Source organism: Myotis nattereri, assembly GCF_964212035.1.
Source record: "Myotis nattereri genome assembly, chromosome: 14".
NCBI classification, from domain to species: domain Eukaryota; kingdom Metazoa; phylum Chordata; class Mammalia; order Chiroptera; family Vespertilionidae; genus Myotis; species Myotis nattereri.
The window spans coordinates 11,947,605-11,968,274 of NC_138089.1; the positions used below are offsets into that span (position 1 = coordinate 11,947,605).

At 45.0% G+C, this 20,670-nt stretch overlaps 1 protein-coding gene across 2 annotated transcripts in view; it reads left to right on the forward strand.

Moving 5' to 3' along the window:
- PRICKLE2 (prickle planar cell polarity protein 2) overlaps nt 1-20,670 on the forward strand; it is a gene marked incomplete at both ends in the record, with an annotated part of 316,207 nt that overhangs the window by 213,875 nt on the left and 81,662 nt on the right. For both annotated transcript variants that reach the window (XM_081105628.1, XM_081105629.1), the window contains one exon: nt 13,769-13,952. In XM_081105628.1, coding sequence (XP_080961754.1) covers nt 13,769-13,952 — 184 coding nt within the window. The remainder of the gene's footprint in view (nt 1-13,768; nt 13,953-20,670) is intronic.

Genomic DNA, 20,670 nt, shown 5'->3' on the forward strand with positions numbered 1-20,670 from the left:
TATGTGGAAAGTGCTTAGCATCGAAGCCGCCGATCCCTCAGAAATGTTTTCTTCCAAAGAAAATTGGGAAAATCATACCCTAGAAGTGGAACCAAACTGACATTACTTCCCATGTCTTGGGAGGAAACCATGTCGATGTGAAACTGTAGACACTCCAGAACAAGCCCAGCCCGCGGCCCTCTGGGCTTCACCGGCGCCCTCCAGCTATCCGATGGCAGCGACCATCTTGCTCTTTTGGCAGTTCAAAGACTTGCCTGGATTAAAAGTGTGTGGTAAGCGCTAAAGTGCTTAATTAGTCCCAGGGTCATTCATTTAATAGCCAACCTGTCAATCTAACTGTATCTTGGTAAGAAAAGAAGGTTACTTGTATAACCTTGAAATATTGAAAGCATGGTTATGGTTTAGTAATATTTTGCTAAGGATGGTAATTAAATCACTTTGCTCAGCCTAGCACACCTTTAATATATACTAGGTGTTTCATAACGACATAAAAATGACTTGTTCATCACCTATTTAGATTTGTCTCCATTCTAACTAGAATACAGTACTAAGGCCTAGATCAACTCCTAGAGAGCGAGCACCTTGACGACTTTTATTTACCTGTTTGACTTTCTATCCCTACACATAGCATGCGGCCCGGCCAGCATCATCAGGTGTCACTGTGCCAAGCATGCTGCATGTATTAAGTTATTTAATTCTAACAGCAACTCGATGAAGTAGCAGAGTTAGGATTCGAACCCAAGTCACAGTGCCTCCAGAATCGAAGGTTGCACTATTTAGACTGCCGTCAAGTACTTAGGGGATATTTAAGATCTCAGATCTTGTCCACATGAGGTTAGCCAACTTCTGCCACAGGCACGTAGAGACTGTCAGCAGATGGCATGGAAGAGAGAAAGGCAAACGAAGATCGGTTGTGGTATCTCCCGGTTCTTGCCTTGCAGTTTGGAGGTGGGGGTGTTAGTCATTTTCTCAGCAGGGCCTGTCTGCAAAGGAGGAGCTCTAGGAACTTGCTAGGCTGTGTCTAGTGAAGCAAAGACGAACATGCTGTAAAGTCACGGGGAGCCTGTGGGCACAGTGAAGTGGAGGAACCTACCCACGAGGGGTAGCCGCCACTCATCCACCTGGCTTTTTTCTGAGCAGAGCAGTGGGTCTGCCAGCAGCTCAGGCAATCGGAGCTTCTCTAGATACGCACAGCCTTGGGTAGAAACGCAGGGGGGCAGGTAGCAGTGTTGCTATGGAGACACCATCAGTGGCCATGCTCTTCTGCTCTGCAGGCTCCCTGTCTGCTCCTCACCATCAGAACTAGCTAGCTGGCGTCTGCTGGGCAGATTCCTCCCTGGCTGTGAACACGTTTTCAGTAAAGGAAACCTCCTTCCCATGGATTGCATGTGTCCGTCTCCAGCTGCCATCTTGTCACCGTCTAAGACTCCTCTCAATATCTTTTTGTAAAATATATTTTTATTGACTTCAGAGAGGAAGGGAGAGGGAGAGAGATTGAAACATCAGTGATGACAGAGAATCATTGATCAGCTGCCTCCTGCACACGCCCTGCTGGGGATCGAGCCCGCACCCGGGCATGTGCCCTCGACCCTTCAGTCCACAGGCCAATGCTCTATCCACTGAGCCAAACTGGCTAGGGCTCCTCTCAGTACCTGATGACTCCATGTTCTCTCCCACGTCCACGCCTTTATTTACCTGTCGGAAATACCCCTTTCTTCTCTTTTTGCCTAGTCACCTTCAGGTGCAGCTTCCTCGGGGAGGCCTCCCTTCTATGCAGAGGGTCTCCCTGTAGCATAGTGCTCGGTTTTCTATCCGTCATCGACCCAACAACAAAGTCTAAGTACTTTTCACTTTTGTTTGTTTTAAAATATTTTGAAAAATCACAGTGATATGAAGGACGTAAAAGAATAATATAATGAGTTTCCGTGCACCCTTTTAGATTTCTCCATTGTTCACATTTTGCCACATTTGTGCTTCTCTCTCCTCCTCCTCCTCTCTCCCCCTGCTACCCCACATCCACACATTATTATTATTATTGCCGAGCCATCTGGAAATAAGTTGCAGATACCATGCTGTACCTGTATATATATTTCAGCATCTGTGTCCTCAGAACAGGGACATTCTCTTTGACATCCCCACAAGTACTCTTCACTTTGAAAGGTATGGTCTAGCTGTGGCTGTATCTTTGTGTCCCAGTGAGACAGGGACTCCTTACTGTTTTTTATTTGTTTGTTGGTTTGTTTTAATTCTTTGCAACGCCTATCAGAATGCATAGTGCATAGTAGATGCTCAGGGAATTACTGTTTAATAAGTAAAGCGCCTGCAGCGAATATTTTTGGCATTCCCTTCTTCCCCCTTGGCACTCACCATCCCAGAGTACTTGACCCATGGTTCCTGCCGCCGTAGGAACTGCAGCTTTTTGTTGAGCCGACCTGTCTTGTGTGTGGAGTAGGCCAGGGGGCCCCAGGAGTGGTCCTCACCCGTGGCTGTAGGGAATGGTGCATAAGTACCCCTGTGACCTTGACTCTCCAGTGGGACTCTCTCTGAGGACCGTCCGTGCCATCCTGTACCTCCTCAACTGAACTGAGTGACAGCTGAGCAAAGCTCCGGCCTGCTCGTCACCTTGCTGCATGTTGGCATCCTGCCCTCCCCTGCTCCCCTTCTCCAATTCCCTGCAGGACTCTGGGGATTACCCTCAAACTTCATTATGCTCACATGCCTTTCGAGGATCCGACTCTGGGGATACCCAGTCTAAGTCATTGCCCATGTTGCTGAGACATCATACCTGTACATCACAGTGTGGTGAGAGATGTCCAAAGTAGGAAAAGTCATCCAGGAGGCTTATTTTAAGAAAGAATGCGTATCCACTACTAAAAAATTACAAGATAATCCATCTCAAGTAGGACACTATTTCTTAATTGAAGTGTGAGCTGACATATGAATTAAGAGAGGAAACAACTGCCACCGAGAATGGCAGCGCCGGGAGAGAGAAGCTCCTCGTGGCACAGATGGCCAGAACCGCGGGGCCCGGGCGAGGGCAGGCAGCGGGACAGGGCAGGCAGCAGGGTTTTGGCTCCCAGCACACACCAGCCTCGTACCCAGCTGGCCCTGTCATGGTCTCCGCCCTGTAGCCTCCGTGTTTATTAGGAAACCATTTTTCCTTTCTCACAGAGATAGAAATCTTGCTTCCTGACATGGCAGGTGTCAAGGTTAATGCCTGGGTCCCTCATTCAGACGGAGTGTTTGCCAGAAAGGGAGGAAAACAAAATATTGTGGCTCAGTGAGGGAGTTACGGAGCCAGTAAGGCTGCAGGTAGCAGAATATGTTGATGTCTGGGTATCAAGAAGAGGGAGGTAGGAATTCCCAGGAGAAGGGAATTCAGGAGAACGGAAGAACTTTCCTACGCCCACTAAGATGGCACCAGTGGCTCAGCCAGTTCTGTCACTGTCATCAATGCAGACACTGATGGGAGAGGGGAGGACACACACCACCTCCTGAGAGTGACTCATGCCATGCTCTTCCCACCTCAGAGCCTTTGTACTTGCCTCCCCTGTGCTTTATGCCTGATGTCTTCATACAGTGCCTGGCACACAGTAGGTGCTCAGCCACTGTTGTCTGCTTGGATAGTTGGTTGATAGGTTGAATGTATCAATAGATATGGATGGGTGGGTGGATATGGATGGATGGATGGATGGATGATGAATGGATGGATATTGTTGAATATGGATGGAAGGACGGATGGAAAGATGCACAGAAGAAAGGAAGGAAGGAAGATTTGTCCACACTACTTAAAACAAGGTGGTAAACACAGCACTAGTCTGGAGTCAGAAGTCATAGGTTCTAATTTGTATGACTCTAGTCAGGTGGCTTATGAGTTCATAACCCAAATTGTTAAATCTGTGAAATGCATAAAATGCCAACTTTCCAGGACCGGTGGGAATGAATAAATGAGATAAACTATGTAAAAATAATATGAATATTATAAATCCTCCATAAATGTAAGAAATGATGTTAATAGTACAGATACAGCCACAGTGCTCAGCCTGCCCTGCCCTCCCTCAGTGCCGAAGCGCATGTTGGAATGAGAGGCGAGAGGCAGGGCCCTGGAGGCCTCACTTGTGTGGAGTCCTTGCTCCTTTGGGGCAGGCTGTCACCTTTTGGAGCACCCTCATTTCATTGCAGGCCAGCCCTCACACATATTTTTAAAATATGTCTTTATTGATTTTTAGAGAGAGGGTAAGGGAGAGGGATAGAGAGATAGAAGCTTTGATGAGAGAGAAACACCATCAATCGCATCCTGCATGCCCCCTACCGGGGATTGAGCCAGCAAGCTGGGCATGTGCCCTTACTGGGAATCAAACCAGTGACCTCTTGGTTTGTTGTGGCAGAATGCACGGGAGAATGATCAGCCAGCACTCTGAGGGAGGAAAGTTTAACCTTTATTTCTCAGATCTGCTAGTCCAGGGGAATTCCGGATCCAAGGCCTGAACTGAACTCATGGGAAGGCTCTGACCTATATATCTCTTCCTGTGGCAGGCCCCTGAGGGTCCCTGCAGCTCCACCCAAATCAGCTGTGGTGGGGCCCTGGGGTTAGGCTCTGCAGCTCCGCCCAAGTCAGTCAGAGTGGGGGAGTAAGACTATAGTTTTAACCAGATACTGAACTAGCTTCCCCCTCCCCCATTTTCCTTTTCAGGTTCATGGGTTGACAACCACTGAGCCACGCCAGCTGTGTCCCACACATATATTTTTTGTCTGCCTCCCTCTCTGCCATTCGGATCCTCCACATGTTTTGGGGGATGTGGAAGGTGACGCTGGCGCCCTGTGACCTGTGCCGTTTTGGAGGGGACGGTTTAGCTTGTCCCCTTGGGATAGCTCAGACTCCGACTCCTTCACGGCGGGATTGTCTCAGCAGACTCTTGGGGCAGGAGGGCGCTGCTCCCGTCCTTACCGGCTCACTTAATGCCTTTCTTGTTAAGTACAACCACTGTCTCTGTCCACTTCCCGGCAGCCTGCAACCCAGTTAAACTCTCTTCCCAAGAAACTTTTATTTACCTACTAAAGCCTGGGAAAGGTGTTCAAAGGGCACCAAACTCAGAATAATTTCTGGCTCGTTTGGGCTAGTGCTTTGCAGGGCATGTGAAAAGACGATGCTCTCATTGGCAACCCCAGGGGACTGGGCAGCAGAGCAGATGGAGGAAGCCAGAGTCCTGCCCAGCGGCGCTGAGCCCAGCCTGCCAGGGCAGGTCCTTCAGTGGTTCGCGCTGACGTAAGTTATTGCAGCACCGAGAGTATGTGACTGATGTACAGAGACGCGATACAGAGCCAAGGCTTGGTGGTTTTAAATTAGCCATGCCCCATCTCTCCCCACCAGCACAGAAAATTGAAATTCGATAGATGTGGAAATCTGGTTTTCAGATGTTCTTTATCTGAGGGACCTATCTTAACTCTGAGATGCCCATAAATATATATGCAGTCCCACGTTGCCGGCATCTTCCCGGCTGTGTAAATAAATTCTCTGATCCTGCTACAGGGAACCAGATCAGAACAGGTCCACGTATCGGGTCGGATAAGGCACCTCTCCTTGCATTGTGCGCAGACGTGGGTGGCTCCGGCTCGGTCTCATCCCAGGCCAGGCGTGGCTCCTGGTGCTCACGGAGGGGGAACAGACTGAAATCTGGTCTCGTTTCCTACCACGAGGGACCAAGAGGACCACAGCTGTTTCTGTTTAACAGGGTTATCTCTGGGACTGGGAGTGTTTTGAAATATTTTCCTTCTTCTGGTTTTTATGTAATTCCTGATCCTTTTCCACATTAACTGTGTGTTGCTGTTGTTTAGGGATAAGGAAGCAGTAACTTTAAATTATAAGGAGAAAAAGATTTCCTCTCAGGAAGAATAAAAGGAGCCTTTGGTGAGCTGGCGTCATGGAAGAATCTGAATACCTAGGGCACATCTGTTGTTTAGCAAAAAGCTATGAGGCCTCAGGGTTATTTCCGTGCTTTGTCTTGATGAAGGTGCATTTTCCCACACCTGATCTCGGCTGCCTGAGGCATTGCCACATTGAGTCCGGCATCGCACATGCCCATCAATCACTTGGTCTGTGTTGGGGCTGAGCCACTCTGTAAGCAAAGCATGTCAAACTCAAAGGCTAACCTGAGCCAAGTAAAGGAGGCATGCGGCCCACGGGCCACCAGTTTGACATGCTTGCTGTAAGCAGTCTGCCCCTTGACCCTGTACCTGAAAGTGGCCTGAACCTGATCTGGCCATGGACTTGGGCAGGGAAGCCCATGCCACGGGGGAGGTGGCAGGCAGGAGGACAGATGGCAGGGCTGGCAACGAGGCACATGCTGGTGGCTGGTGTAGTCCTTCCTCTCACCAGCACCTTCTTGCCAATGCCCCAGGGGGTACCCAGCTGAGTGACAGGTGGGCGTAGTGATGTCAGCATCTAAGACATGGTGAGCAGGAGGAGTTGGTGCAGGAAAAAATGATTTTTTAAAATGTACGTTGCCCAGCCCTAGCTGGTTTGGCTCAATGGATAGAGCGTCAGCCTGCGGACCAATAAGTCCTGGGTTCGATTCCAGTCAAGAGCACGTGCCCTGATTGCAGGCTCAATCCCCAGTAGGGGGCGTGCAGAAGGCAGCCCATGAATGATTCTCTCTCATCATTGATGTTTCTTTCTCTCTCTCCCTCTCTCCCCCTCCCTCTCTTCCTCTCTGAAATCAATAAAAATATATTTTAAAAATAATAAGATGAATGAATGAATGAATGCATGTTGCCCAGAGTTGCTGAGACTGTCAGCTCTGTTGGTAGGACACACAGCGGTGCTCAGGCTGTACTCTGCCTCAGGAGCTGCCTCCTGACTAGGAGGCGAGCTACAGAAAAGTGTCCTCCAAGTGAGTCAGAGTCACCTGGGATGCTGGCAGAAATGCAGCTCCTGGGCCTGTGGGACTATCCAGTCAGAGCCACTGGGGCACGTCACTGCTCCCAGAGCATCTTCCCGAAGGTCTCAGCAAACAGGTACACACTTTCCCATGACTAGAAACTAGAATCATTATTTATGTGCAGAGCTTCATGATTAGGATTGTCTTTTATTTTATTTTATTTTTTTAATATATTTTATTGATTTTTTACAGAGAGGAAGGGAGAGAGATAGAGAGTTAGAAACATCGATGAGAGAGAAACATCGATCAGCTGCCTCCTGCACATCTCCTACTGGGGATGTGCCCGCAACCCAGGTACATGCCCTTGACCAGAATCGAACCTGGGACCCTTCAGTCCGCAGGCCGACGCTCTATCCACTGAGCCAAGCCGGTTCCGGCAGGATTGTCTTTTAAAAGCCATGAACAGACCTGTCTGTCTGTCTGTCTGTCTGTCTGTCTGTCTCTCTCTCTCTCTCTCCCTCTCTCTCTCTCTCTCCCTCTCCCTCTCCCTCTCCCTCTCCCTCTTCCTCTCTCTCTGTGTATCTGTGTCTCTGTCTCTCTGTCTTTCCATCATCTACCCAAGAATCGGGCACCTCCTTCACATTTGGGTAAGTGCAGAAAAGACCTGAGGAGTCCAGGGTAGCATGCTGGCTCCCACACTGGTGTCTGTGGGACCCTAGGACAATGGAAATGTCTGGAGTTAGGGAAGGAAGTTGAGCCTGAGAGCAACTGAGTTCAGGGTCTTCTTCCCTCACATCAACTTGGGCAGCTCTGTGCTATATATTGAATGTATTTCCTTCTGCAAAAGGTATTTTCCTCTCATTAAAAAATGGAGGTGGGAGTGAAAGAGAGAGAGCAGGAAAAATTTTAAAGGGACTTAATGATGATTACAATCCCCTCCAAATCTAGAATGTTGCAGTTTATGACTTGAACTTGTCAGAATCGTGTGATAAAAGAAGATCCATTTTTTTTGCCTTCATTTTATCACTTCTCATGCAAAACAAGACATGATGGCTCAGAGTTTAGTGTTGCAAATAACCTGTCAACATCTCAAGGATGAGACCCCTCACACACACCCCATCTTTTTGTAATGAGTCCTTCCACATCACGGTGCATAAGTTAATCGATATGAACTGTTAGTTACCCTCCAGTGTGGTCACCGGTGCAGATGACCAGAGAACTTGGAAGTGGTTCAAAAGAGAGCCTCCACCTGCAGGGGTGTGTATTCCATGGAAGAGCGGATTGTGGCTTCTGAACGTGGGAGCGAATCCACTAATCGCTGCAACTTTTGTCTGGAGGGTGCAGGGGTTGTTGCCGGGTAGAGGGAAGGAAGAAGGGGGAATTCAGGATCTCTGCTCTCTGAATCACGCCTCATTCCTTGGAAACTTGTCATTCACAAACCCAATTATGTGCAGGTAGAATGTCAGCTCTGACAGAATGAAACCAATGCACGCTTCATATGGTTGGATTTTAAAAAAAAATGAAATCCTGCTTTACTAGCAGGCTCTATTTTCATAATGTCTATTAAAAAAAAAAAAAAAAAAGACCAAATCATATATATCCCGACACACTCCTCAAAAGCTTCAATCACTGCGTCCACAGAGAGCTGTTGGGTGTTGCTGTGCCCCAAGATGGGGAGACTCATGAGGGTCCAGAGAAACCCTCTTGGCTTTACCTCTGACCCTCGGCTCCTTTCCGAGCCTCTGGGCCTTGCGTCCCCATCTGTAAACAGTGGTTATTAAATTAGTCTCTCCAGAGGCTGTGATGGGACCACTCTGAGGTGGAGGTTCTTTGCAAATAAAAATGCCGTGCCGCAGGAGTGCCTGCCAGTTATAAATGAAGATGGACGGCAGGCAGCTAGCAGGGAGATGCACATCTGCCTGGTTTCGATTTACCACTTCTCTTTTTTACTACTTTTCTTCTCTTTGGTTTTGATTTTTCTTTTTATTGATTGATTGATTGATTGATTTTTAGAAAGAGAGAAGGGGGAGAGAGAGATTGGTTTGTTATTCCACTTATTTCTGCATTCATTGTTTGCTTCTTGTATGTGCCCTGACCAGGCATCGAAACCACAACCTTGGTGTATCCAGGCGATGCTCGAACAACTGAGCTACCCAGCCAGGGCCTGGTTTTGATTTTTCTGAATGTTTTTGTTCAGGAGTAAAAGCCTATTCAGGCCTGGCTAGTGTGGCTCAGTGGTTGAGCACTGACCTATGAACCAGGAGTTCACTGTTTTGATTCCCACTCAGGGCACATGCCCGGGTTATGGGCTCAATCTCCAGTAGAGGGCGTGCAGGAGGCAGCGATCCATGTTTCTCTCCCATTGGTGTTTCTATCTATCTCTCCCTCTCTCTTGCTCTTTCTAAAAAAAATCAATAAAAACGTGTTTGTTTGTTTTTAAAAAGTGTATTCTTGGAATCAGGGATGCTGTCTATAAGGAACTGTTTTTGTTCAGGAATCAGATCCTCCTGTGAATCTCTGTTTGGGGCTGACTTTGAACATATTGCTCAACCCCTCTGAGCCTTTGGAAAGTGGGGGTGGGCTTGTCTTTCTTGGTGTGCAGCCTGTTATGTTTCTTGCGTATGGTATGCTTGTCGCTTCTAATAATGTAGGGTCTACGAGGGCAGGGGTCTGGGTTTTGGTTGGCATCCCGAGAGCCTAATGCAGTGCCTGGCACATGGTAGGGGCTTGACGGTTATTTGATGAGAGACTGGGGCCTCGGCCTCGCCCCTTCCTTTTGTGCTCATGCTTCTCCTCAGTGAGACTCGCTCTGGAACTGGTTCCATAATCCTGTCTCTCCTTATCTTTTCCCTTCTCCTGAAGCTCACATCCGTCCAGCATTAAAGATTGTCCTCTTCCCTGCATTGCTGAATAAGTTTCACTGAGGAATATTCTAGAACCTGAATTTGGTTTTTAAAAAATCCTCTACCTTTTGTTTTAAAAGTATGACTTTCCAGTAAAAACTGTTAGTTGCCAAAGAACTTTCTAAATTTGCTTAAATACCAGTACACGAAACGTTTTTTCTTAAGTCATAAGCTGGCATAAAAATTTTAAGAGGAAAAAAAAATTAAAAACCTGACGACTTCCCCAAACCCCTGACTTCTTTAAAGTGGCTGATTAATGAGTTTCTATTAAAATGAGCTCTGACTGTTTCTAAAAGGAACAGCGAGGGTGAGGATTAAACATCTTTGAGTTTGGAGATGCAAACCAGACCCGCGTGTGCATTCTGTCTGCTGTATTTTCCATCTGACAAAAAGCAGGATGTGGGAGACCATGACAAGCCTAATTCGGCTGGATTAAGCCGATTTTGTTTCCTCGGAACATTTGGGTGTCAACATTCAGGCACACGACATTAATAGATTAAGGACAAGAACCAACTGGCCACCTCGGTGGATGCTAAAAACACATTCAAAACCCAACACCCTTTGTGAATAAAAACAACAATCAACAAACTAGCGTAGCAGGAAACTCTTCAATTTGATAAAGGGCGTCTACAGAAAGCCCACAGCTAAGTCATGCTTGATGGTGAGAGACTGGCTGCTTTCCCTGAAGATCAGGAGCCGACCAGGATGCCCACACATGCCACTTCCAGTCGCCCTGTGCTCAAGGCAATGAGGCAAGACAAGGACAGAGAAAGACCTCGGACTGGAAAGGAAGGAACAAGACCGTCTCTGCTCACAGATCTGGGCTACAGGGAATCCTAAGGAGACACACACGCTCTTAGAATTAACAAGCAAGTTCAGCAAGATGGTATGATGTAACATCAATGCACAAATACCATTTGTGTTTCTATACAGTCACAATCTAGAAAATGAAACTAAGCAAACAATTTCATTTACAATGGTATCAATAGGAATACATTACTTAAAAATAAACTTAACACAAGAAGTGCAAGGCATAACAGAAAGCCACAAAATAGCATTGAAGGAAATTAAAGTACACTGAAGTAAATGGAAAGACATCCTTTGTTCATGGATTGGAAGACTTCCTATTGTTAAGATAGCAATATTTTCCAAATTGGTGTACAGGTTCAATGCAGCCCCTGTCAAACTCCCAGCAGGACCATTTTGCAGAAATTGGCAAGCTACTATCCTAAAATTTATATTTTATGATGCAAATGCCAGGGATGCAGAAGAATCAAAACAACCTTTGAAAAGGGGAACAATGTTGGAGGACCCTCACTTCGCAGTTTCAAAACTTACTACAACGCGACAGTAATGAAGACAGTGTAATACTGGCAAAAGGATAGCCATACAGATCAATGGGATAATGGAAAGACCAGAAATAAACCTTTAAACTTATGATCAATTGATTTTTGAGAAGGATGCCAAGACACTTCAGTGGGGAAAGAATAGACTTTTAACAAATGGTGCTGGGACAGTTGGATAGCCTCAAGGGTATGAATCTGGACTCCTTCCTTAGGCCATATATGAAAATTAACTAAAAATGGAACATAGATCCACATATAAGAGCTAAAACCATAAAATTCTTAGCTCAAATATAGGAGTAAATCTTTATGACCCTAAGTCAGGCAATGGTTTCATAGATATGATACTTAAAGCGCAAGCAACAACAGAAAACAAATATAAATTGGACTTCATCAAAAATTTTTTTAAATTGTGCTTTAACAGGCATCATCAAGAAAGTGAAAACCTACATAATGAGGAAAAAATTTTGCAAACCATATGCTATCTGATAAAAGACTTGTATCCAGAAAATATGTATATAGAATGTTTATAATTTAATAAAAGACAAATAATTTTAAAATGGACTAAGGATTTGAATAGACATTTTTTCAAAGAAGAGATATAATAAGCACAGAAAAAGATGCTCAACATAATTAGCTATTAAAAGAGGGCACATCTAAAGCACAGTAAGATACCACTTCAAACCCACTAGGATGGCAATAATCAAAAAGAAAGAATAACAAGTATAGGGAGGAAGCAGAGAAAATGAAACGCTCATTCATTGATGGTAAGAATATAAAATGGTACATGTATTTTTTGAAAAAAAGTTTAACAGTTCCTCAAATTGTTAAGCTTAAAGTTACCATATGACCCAGCAATTCTACTCCTGGGTATCTACCCAAGAGAATAGAAACATATGTACACACACACACACACAATTGTGTGCATAGATATTCAGAGCAGCATTAATTCACAAAGGTCAAAAAGTGGAAACAATCCAAATGCCCACCAACTGATAAATGGGTAAACAAAATATACAGTGGAATATTTCAATAAAACGGCAAGGAAGGATTGACACGTGCTACAACATAGATGACCCTTCAAAGCATCATGTTATATTAAAGAAGCCAGTTTCAAAAATCTTCATATTGTATGATTCCATTTATGTGAAATTTCCAGAATAGGCAAAACCATAGAAACAGAAAATAGGTTAGTGGTTGTCAGGACCTGGGGGAACAGGATGTGGAAAGTGACTGCTAAGTGCACAGGGCTTCTTTGGGGGTGATGAAAATGTTCTAAAATTAGACAGTAGTGACAGTTCCACAACTCTGTGAACATACTAAAAGCCGAATGACAGGTCAACGTTTCTCTCTCCTTTCTCTCCCCGTCTTCCTCTCTCTAAAATAAAGTAAAATAAATTAATTAAATAAAGGTTCCCATTTCTCTGCAGCAAGAAGTTAATTGGTGATATTTAATCCTATGAATAAAGCAAGAAAAGGCATCTTACTTGTTTTTCAACATATTTTCTACCATAAAGTAACCCTGAAAAAAAAAAAGTAACTGAAATCCCCAAATTAGTAGAAGTGTCTGGGATCAAAGCCACTTTAAAATGGTGAGTTTTGTGGCATATGAATTATATCTTAACAAAGCTGTTATCAAAAAATTCAGGCACCAAATAAATAAATAAAAATCAGGCACATGTGGGATTAGGATGATGGACTCTTTGTTGCCTTTATAAGGTGCTACTGGAACTATTCATAAAGATAAGAGTATACATATAACAGCTTATTTTCATTAAAATTTCCTCCTTCACTGTTTTCTTCTGTTATATGATGGATGCTAGACATGCTTTTGTGTTGTTGAGTGAACCTTTTGATTGCTTCATCATTTGTGTAGCCACGGAGAATGGAAAGATGTAACCTTAAAGAGGAATGCTCAATTTGGAGAAGAGACTTTGATCATTGGCTGCTGCCTTTTGAAAGAATTCGCATGCATGATTCCTTTGTATATTATAAAAACAATCAATTTAGGGAAGATTTGGGTTTCTAATTAAAATTTCAAACCTACAGGGATCTTTAGTGGAAATGAAAATGCCTTTCTCGTGAAATCGTAGGCCCAGATTTGTTTTAATGGGGAAAATATTTTTCTCTTCTTAAAGAAAATCTCACCTGCAGTTCTTTTTAAAACCACGTTCATTTTCCAAGGTCTAAGAACCTTTTATAAAAATGGTATGTTGTCCGCATTTGTTAAGTCTACTGGTAATATTTCTGGTCAGCATATGTATTATGTCTATTTAATTACTGTTACAGTCAAGGAAATTGTGGTCATGGTCTTTCTCCAGGGTTATACCTGCTAAAATAAAAAATATTTTGACATTCCTCTTGGGGAACTGATTTAGAAGGAAAGGTTGGGGTCCGTGTTTAAACATCCTTAGCATGCTTACGTGGGGGTCTCTGACCTTCCATGGTGTCTGCACATGCGCGCTGCGTGCCATCTACAGAGTCAGGCTTGCTGTGCTCTGCTCCCTTAGATGCTTTTGCCAAAGAACAGTTGCCAAGGAATGTGTTTATATAATTTGGGATCCAAGGGCTGGGGACTGGCAGGCCAATGGAAAAAAATGGGGGTTTTGGCCTTCCCCTCACCTCCCGCCTTTGCTGCTTGCAGGAAGATCTGCCTGCACTGCAAGTGCCCTCAGGAGGAGCACATGGTGACGGTGATGCCCCTGGAGATGGAGAAGACCGTCAGCAAACTCATGTTTGACTTCCAGAGGAACTCGACCTCGGACGACGACTCGGGCTGCGCCTTGGAGGAGTACGCCTGGGTCCCGCCTGGGCTGAAGCCTGAACAGGTACCGTTCCGAGGAGGGAAAGTGTGGTTTGCCTTTTGCCTTTGTCTTGCCCGTCCTGCCTCATTCCAGTTCTGAAGGAAGCCTTGGCTTGGCTGATTCAGGGAAGTGGTTGGGGCTCCATGGGCTGGAGATGGCTGAGGCCGCAATGGGAAATGAAACTGACCCTCGTGTGAGCTGTCACTTTCATTCATTCCGTATTGCCATTCCTGTTAACAGAAAATGGTCAAACACTTCTCAGAAATGTTGGCTTTGGAACATTAAATAGCGAATCTTTAATTTCGGAGAGGGAAGGGAGTTCTACCTTGACCGTGAATCTTGAAGTTAAGATCCTTTGTAAAGCAGAGTGAGGAAATGTGGATTCATTCGCCTGTTCCCCCCGGTGATTTATTTGTGCTGTGTTTAAATATTACTCTTGGCCTTGCTTTACAAAGAAAGACATTGGCATTTCCTGAAATATTTTGGCAGTACCCACAGGCTGTAAATATTATTGGCTCGATGAGATGAACTTGGTTTTTTCTGTTCACTGCATTTTTCCCAGTGACGTACAGCCTCTGCTTTGCATTTCTCGGTCCTTGGAATTTTCTCTTCCACCAGCCTCAGTGTTGGCTGAGAAGCCCCTGCTTTCGGATAGATATTTCCATGATCTTCTCTCTGCATCTGTTATCAGTGAGGTGCTGTCCGTGTCCCGACATATTGTCAGTGGAAGTGGGCTTCTTGGGGTGCCGCTGGAGTAACAGTTTCCTGAAGCCCCCACGGGAGGATGAGGTATCTATGGGAAGCTTTATTTCTGTGGAATTAAACCCCTGAGTTTCCAAAGTCCCAACTCCCGCTGTCCCACCATGGGAAAGTCCCATTTCGTCTTCAGCCAGGCAAGGATCAAAGCCAGTGCCCAGAGTTTCTGCTGCCCTTTACAGCGTCCAGTCCAGCATCTGGTCAGGTTAGCCTGTGTTCCCAGCTGCAGTACATTGTATGTGGGGTCCAGATGGCCATGGGCCATGTAGCTTCTAGAGCAGCCGTGGGTAAACTACGGCCCGTGGGCAAACTACGGCCCATGGGCCGGATCCGGCCCGTTTGAAATGAATAAAACTATTGAAATAAAAGACCATACCCTTTTATGTAATGATGTTTACTTTGAATTTATATTAGTTCACACAAACACTCCATCCATGCTTTTGTTCCAGCCCTCCAGTCCAGTTTAAGAACCCATTGTGGCCCTCGAGTCAAAAAGTTTGCCCACCCCTGTTCTAGAGCCACCTGGCTATGGAGGGAGCACCAGCGAGTGTAAGGAAACAGGAGCAAAGCGAAAGGAACAAGAGAGCAAGAACTCCTTTGCCTGGGGGATTTGACCTTTCAAGATATCGCACACTTGCAGTGGCTCCACCCCCTAGGCAATTATCTTTATTCCCAGGTCAGACTGACAGGCAAGCATCCTTCCTATGTGACCCAGACTTCACTGCACATGCGCCTATCCCCACTTTGTTGGACCCCTCCCCCAAGTGATCTGCAGGGCATGGACCTGTGGTTCCCTGGGGAGTGTGAAGTTGCAGCTTCCTGGTGAAGCTGCCCAGATGGCCATGCTTATAATGTCAGGCCTCCCCTTTGCTCCTTAACTATTATTAATATTAGCTAGCTGGTTACGACAGTAACACATCTTTAAGAGGCAGGTTTACCAGAATCTTAAGTGTTTGACCACTGTTCCCTTCCTCTGACACAGAAAGCTTCTTGCTCTGCAGTTCTTTATGTCTGACAGAATGTTTTGAAACTTAAAAAGCCCTGAAATTTCAAGTTAGGAACTTTAGATGTGGTTGTGCTTTTAGAAAAAGTTCTTTTCTTTTTTAAATAACTCTTTATTGTTGAAAGTATTACATATGTGGAAAAAGTTCTTTATGATTAAGAAAGACCCAAGAACCCGGCCAGTGTAGTTCAGTGGTTGAGTGTCCATGTAGGAAGCAAAAGGTCACTGGTCTGATTCCCAATCAGGGCACATGCCCAGGTTGCAGACTAGATCCCCAGTGGGAGGCGTACAGGAGGTACCCAATTAATGATGTTTCTCTTTCATTGAAGTTTCTACCTATCTCTCCCTCTCCCTTCCTCTCTCTAAAAATAAATAAAAACATATTTTTTTAAAAAAAGAAAGACCCAAGAATTCACCAACAACTTAAGGGTGGGACCCTGATAACATCCTTTAATTGGCCATTTCTTACTTTTTTCTTCCAATACTGAGGTTGCAAATTGGCTGATGAAATCAACCACACAGAGCAAGATTTCTTTAGCCAGCAAAGTATTGTTTACACTTTTGACTTAGTGGATAAGATGGGGGGAGGTAGAGGTGGGCATTGGGGGGATAAATGGTGATGGGAGGAGACTTGACTTGGAGGTGGTAAACACACAATACAATATACAGATGATTTGTTATAGAACTGTACATCTAAAGTCTGTATAATTTCATTAACCAATGTCACCCCAATAAATTCAATAAAAAAAAATAAAATTCTAGAGCCATGAGAAAAAAAACTTTAAATTAATTACTAACACTTAATAATTAGGAATTTTTTAGTTAAGAGTTTATGCTTATGGTCCTGGCCGGTGTTGCTCAGTTGGTTGGGCGCCATCCTGTGCATTAAAGGGTTGTTGGTTGGATGTCCAGATCGTGGGCTCAAATCCCCAGTGTTGTGTGTGTGTGGGGGGGGGGGGGGCGGGGGGGGCGGGGCGTGCGGGCAGGGGGAGGGGGAGGGGGTAGAGGGGAAGGTGTAGGAAGCAGCTGACTGATGTTGGGCTCTCACATCATTGTTTCTCTAAAAATCAATAAAATATTCTTTAAAAAAAAACTCATGAAAATTTGAGGATCTGAAATCTCATTTCTGCCAGGAAAGTGTTTTGGCCATTGAGTTGAGAGCTGGCATTCTTTCTAGACAGAGTTTGGTCTCTACAAGTCACCCTCGTCTCCTCTAAGCCCACTTTACCCCTTTGTGTTACCTTCCTAAACCCTACAGGTACTTCAGTTTTGTGATCTCTATTCTGGTTGCTACCACGGAGAAAATATCTCAGAATAGAAACATTCACAGGAAATAATGAGAATCACAGGGAACTCTGTGTTGGATATTAACAGCAAGAAATGAGTGTTTTCTCTCTGTTAGTAGGTTGAAGTTATATATTTTCCTCTGTCTCAGTAAGGATTGTATTATTAAAGTGTAAGTTTAAGAAGAACTAGAGGATTTGAGTTTGTCTGTAAAACTCAGATGAGGTGGTGGGTGACTGAGGATCTTTGTTTGACATCACCATTCTGCCCCTGGTACTTGAGCAATGAGTTTTCACACCTCGATACATCTGTGAGCTTGTTTCATTTCTGTGCTAACCTCAATTTCAGCAGCTTCTAAGAGACCCATCTTTCTTTTGTTCACTTTACTTCCTGTTAAATTGGGCCCTGAAATTTCAAAGTTAAACTGTTTTCAGTTCCCTGCTTACGTAGATTCTTCTATAAGATGGTTAAACATCAGTCTATGATGTTCAGATTCAGACAAAATTTTCCATTGAGCCAAAAGAATAGACGATTACAAAAGCTAGTTCTTGGTTAAATTCGCCAATTCGAAAAGTGAGCGATTATGGTATTTTGGAGGCCACTTTGACTCATCCAAAACGAATGTCTTTGGGAAGTATAAAGCAACGTTCTTTGATTTGTTTTGAAAGAAGATGATTAATGCTATTAAACAAGTGGTTTGAATTATGTCAGATGAAAAGATATTCCTCTCTCTTATAATTTTGTTGCTCTTTGCACAGTTTTCTCTATTCTCTACACTTACTCAGACCTCCATGACACAGATGCTTAGAAAGGGAAATTGTCTTCAGAGAGAGACTGTCTCTTCAAGCTGTTTGAAGGGCTCTGTATTTGCCTAATAAAATATAAGTCTATATAAAGATATTTGTTGCATGAAGGAAATGCACTTTGAATTTAAAATTATGAGATACCTTGAATTGTATAGGTTTAAAGATTTTTAAAACCTTATCCTGTATGTTCTAAGATTAGAAAAGTTGGACTCCTAAATGCCTCTCACTAATAAAAATTCTGATGTTTAGTATCATATTAGTTGTCTCTGGTTTGAGAAAAACCATTTTTCTACCAAGTTAAACTGTTTTCAGCTCCCTGCTTACGTAGAAATTATAATGAACAGTAAAATGCTTTGTGCTGGAGGCAAAATACTAAAGACTAGTCAGGGTTGAGAGCAATGTGCTTCCTTTCCTTTTCATTGGAAACCTTTCATTTTAGCCCCTGGCTGTGGGCTTGGTTAGTAGACCTTCAGGTGATACTCTTTATTATTCCGTTTCTTCTGAGAAATGCCTTCAATTAAATATAATGCAACTGAAAGTCACCTCCCACTTGGGGAGGTGTTCTTGAATGTGAGCACTTAATTTTAGAAAAATCTACTAGCTGTAAAACCCAATTTTCTTAACCCAGTCTGAAACCTAATCAGCATCACAGAGGATGCCAGCAAGGACAGGCGTTGATCCTGTGATGTGTGATGACTGGCCTGGACAGTAACCGGGAGATTGCTCAGGTCCTCACCTTTGCTTCCTCCAAACATGTCTGATGCCACCCAGAGAGCCTTGCAGTCGCTAACAGAGAGCTGGAGTTTGCCCTGATTGACCATCGAAGTCTGCTAGACGGCGCCAGTTTCTCTTCAAACCCAAACACTTAATGATGTGCTCTGTCTCCCAGAGATGCCATGGTGATCAACTGACAGTACATAATATGCCAGGAAGGATTTGGGGGTGTTCAACAAGCTTATGAGAAGGGCCCATGGTGAGCAGGGTTTCTCAATCTCAGCACTATTGGCAGCTCTAACTGCCAATAGTCTTTGCTCTTGGGGCTTCCTGTGGCTTTGCAAGATGATTGGCAGCATCCCTGGCCTCTGCCCACTAGAAGCCAGTAACACACGCCGTCCTTCCCCCATTGCTGGGACAGCTAATCATGTCTCCAGACCTTGCCCCATGTCCTGGGGAGGAGGGGGAGGAATGTGGATTGAGTATCCCTGGCTGAAAGTGATGTTAAAACCTGGAATATCTGGCAGTAAAATTCTGTTCTAATCAAGACAAAAAAAGGATGCCTCAGTTCAACAAGCATTTACCGAACACCTGCCATGTTCTCACTGCAGCACAATGGCTGCTGCCCTGTGAGGGGGTCAGGTGTTTGGCAGAGAGAAGTGTGTTCCAACCTTTTTGCGTGGGTATATAACAAGTGTCTAATGGATATAGGAGTCCATTTCTGGGTTTATTTGTTTTTTGGGGGTTTTTTGGACAAAAATATGATGATGCTACCCACTTATTGTGATTTTCCCCCCACTTCATGTATTGTGAGGATTTTTCTCTATCCGTGTACTTAGATCCAGATTCTCCTTTGGAATGGGTGTGCAGCTCTCTGTGGGTAGTCTCTAACCCGGAGCGGTACCAGCACCACTAGGGGGCCTTTGGATATGGGTGTTTGGGAGGAGGTAGTTATGGTCGAAATGACTGGAGGACTCTGCTACTGTTTTAATGGGTAGGAGCTTGGGATGCTAAACGTCCTGAAAAGCAGCAGATGATCCTGCACCCAGGAGAACTGACCCCTTCTGGACACCAGAGTACCACCCCTGAGCAACTCTGAGCCAAAGTTTATTTTTGAAATGTGCATCTCGGGCTGCTTTCCTCGATATGAAATACAGTGACAGCAGCCAACCTTCTTGTACGCTCGCCGGTTCCTCTCAGGAAGAGCAGTTGCTGTAGGTGGAGGGTCGCATGTAAAGCTCCGTAAGGCTTTGACCCTGCCCTCCAGAGGTGGCCTCCGCCGCGTGGGCTGGTGGCGGCCTTCATTGGTGCATGTGCTTGTGGTTTTCCTATGAGTTCTTCTTCTCGCTGCGCCATGGGTCTGAAGAGGCCATCAGAGTGTTTCTCCTGATGAAGTCCTTCTCATCCATGTTCCGGATACCCCAAATGTCTGCGGGGGGTTCTCAAATGCAGATGCCCCCAAATCCTTGGTCTCCACACATTGGTAACTTGACCTTGACCTTAACTGCGTTTTTGCACAGGAAGAGTGGTGGTTAGGTTATTTGTCCAGAACTCAAACCATCCCAGGACAGACGAAGAGCAGACCCCAGGAGCAACTGTCCAGTGTTTGGCTTTCAGAGTATTCTCTGGAAGTGGTAAAATGAGCCATCCAAGACTGCCTAAGAGATGGGTGCATTCGTTGGTTTTGAGCCCCGTGAAAGTCTCCAATATCTTTATCGGGGTGCATAGCCTTCGTTATTTATAGCTCATCCATCGTGCGTCAGGTAAATGTTTCCTCAAGAGCTTCTCTGACTGCCCAGACTCCAGTACGTGCTCACGGCAATCCCTGGAACTCCCCCATTAGCCTTCATCAAACTGGTCATTAGGTGCTTGTTGGTGTGATTGCTTGTTCAATATTTGGCTCCCCCACTGTAGTTTATGATCCAGGAAGCCCCAGCGCCTGGCACAGCGCCTGACCCATGGCAGCCACCCCGGGGACATTTGGGAAGAGCAGGCAGGAGACGAGGTCCTCTGAAGGACCGGAGACATTCGGGGTTGCATCACACGGAAAAGATATAAGACTTTTAACTGGTTTTCTACATAGAGAGTTGCTCCGTATCCATGATTCCTGCCTCTCTGCATTTTTAAAAAGTTGTGTTCTAGGCGATGCCCTGCCCAGCTGGCTGCTTCAGTGTCTCGG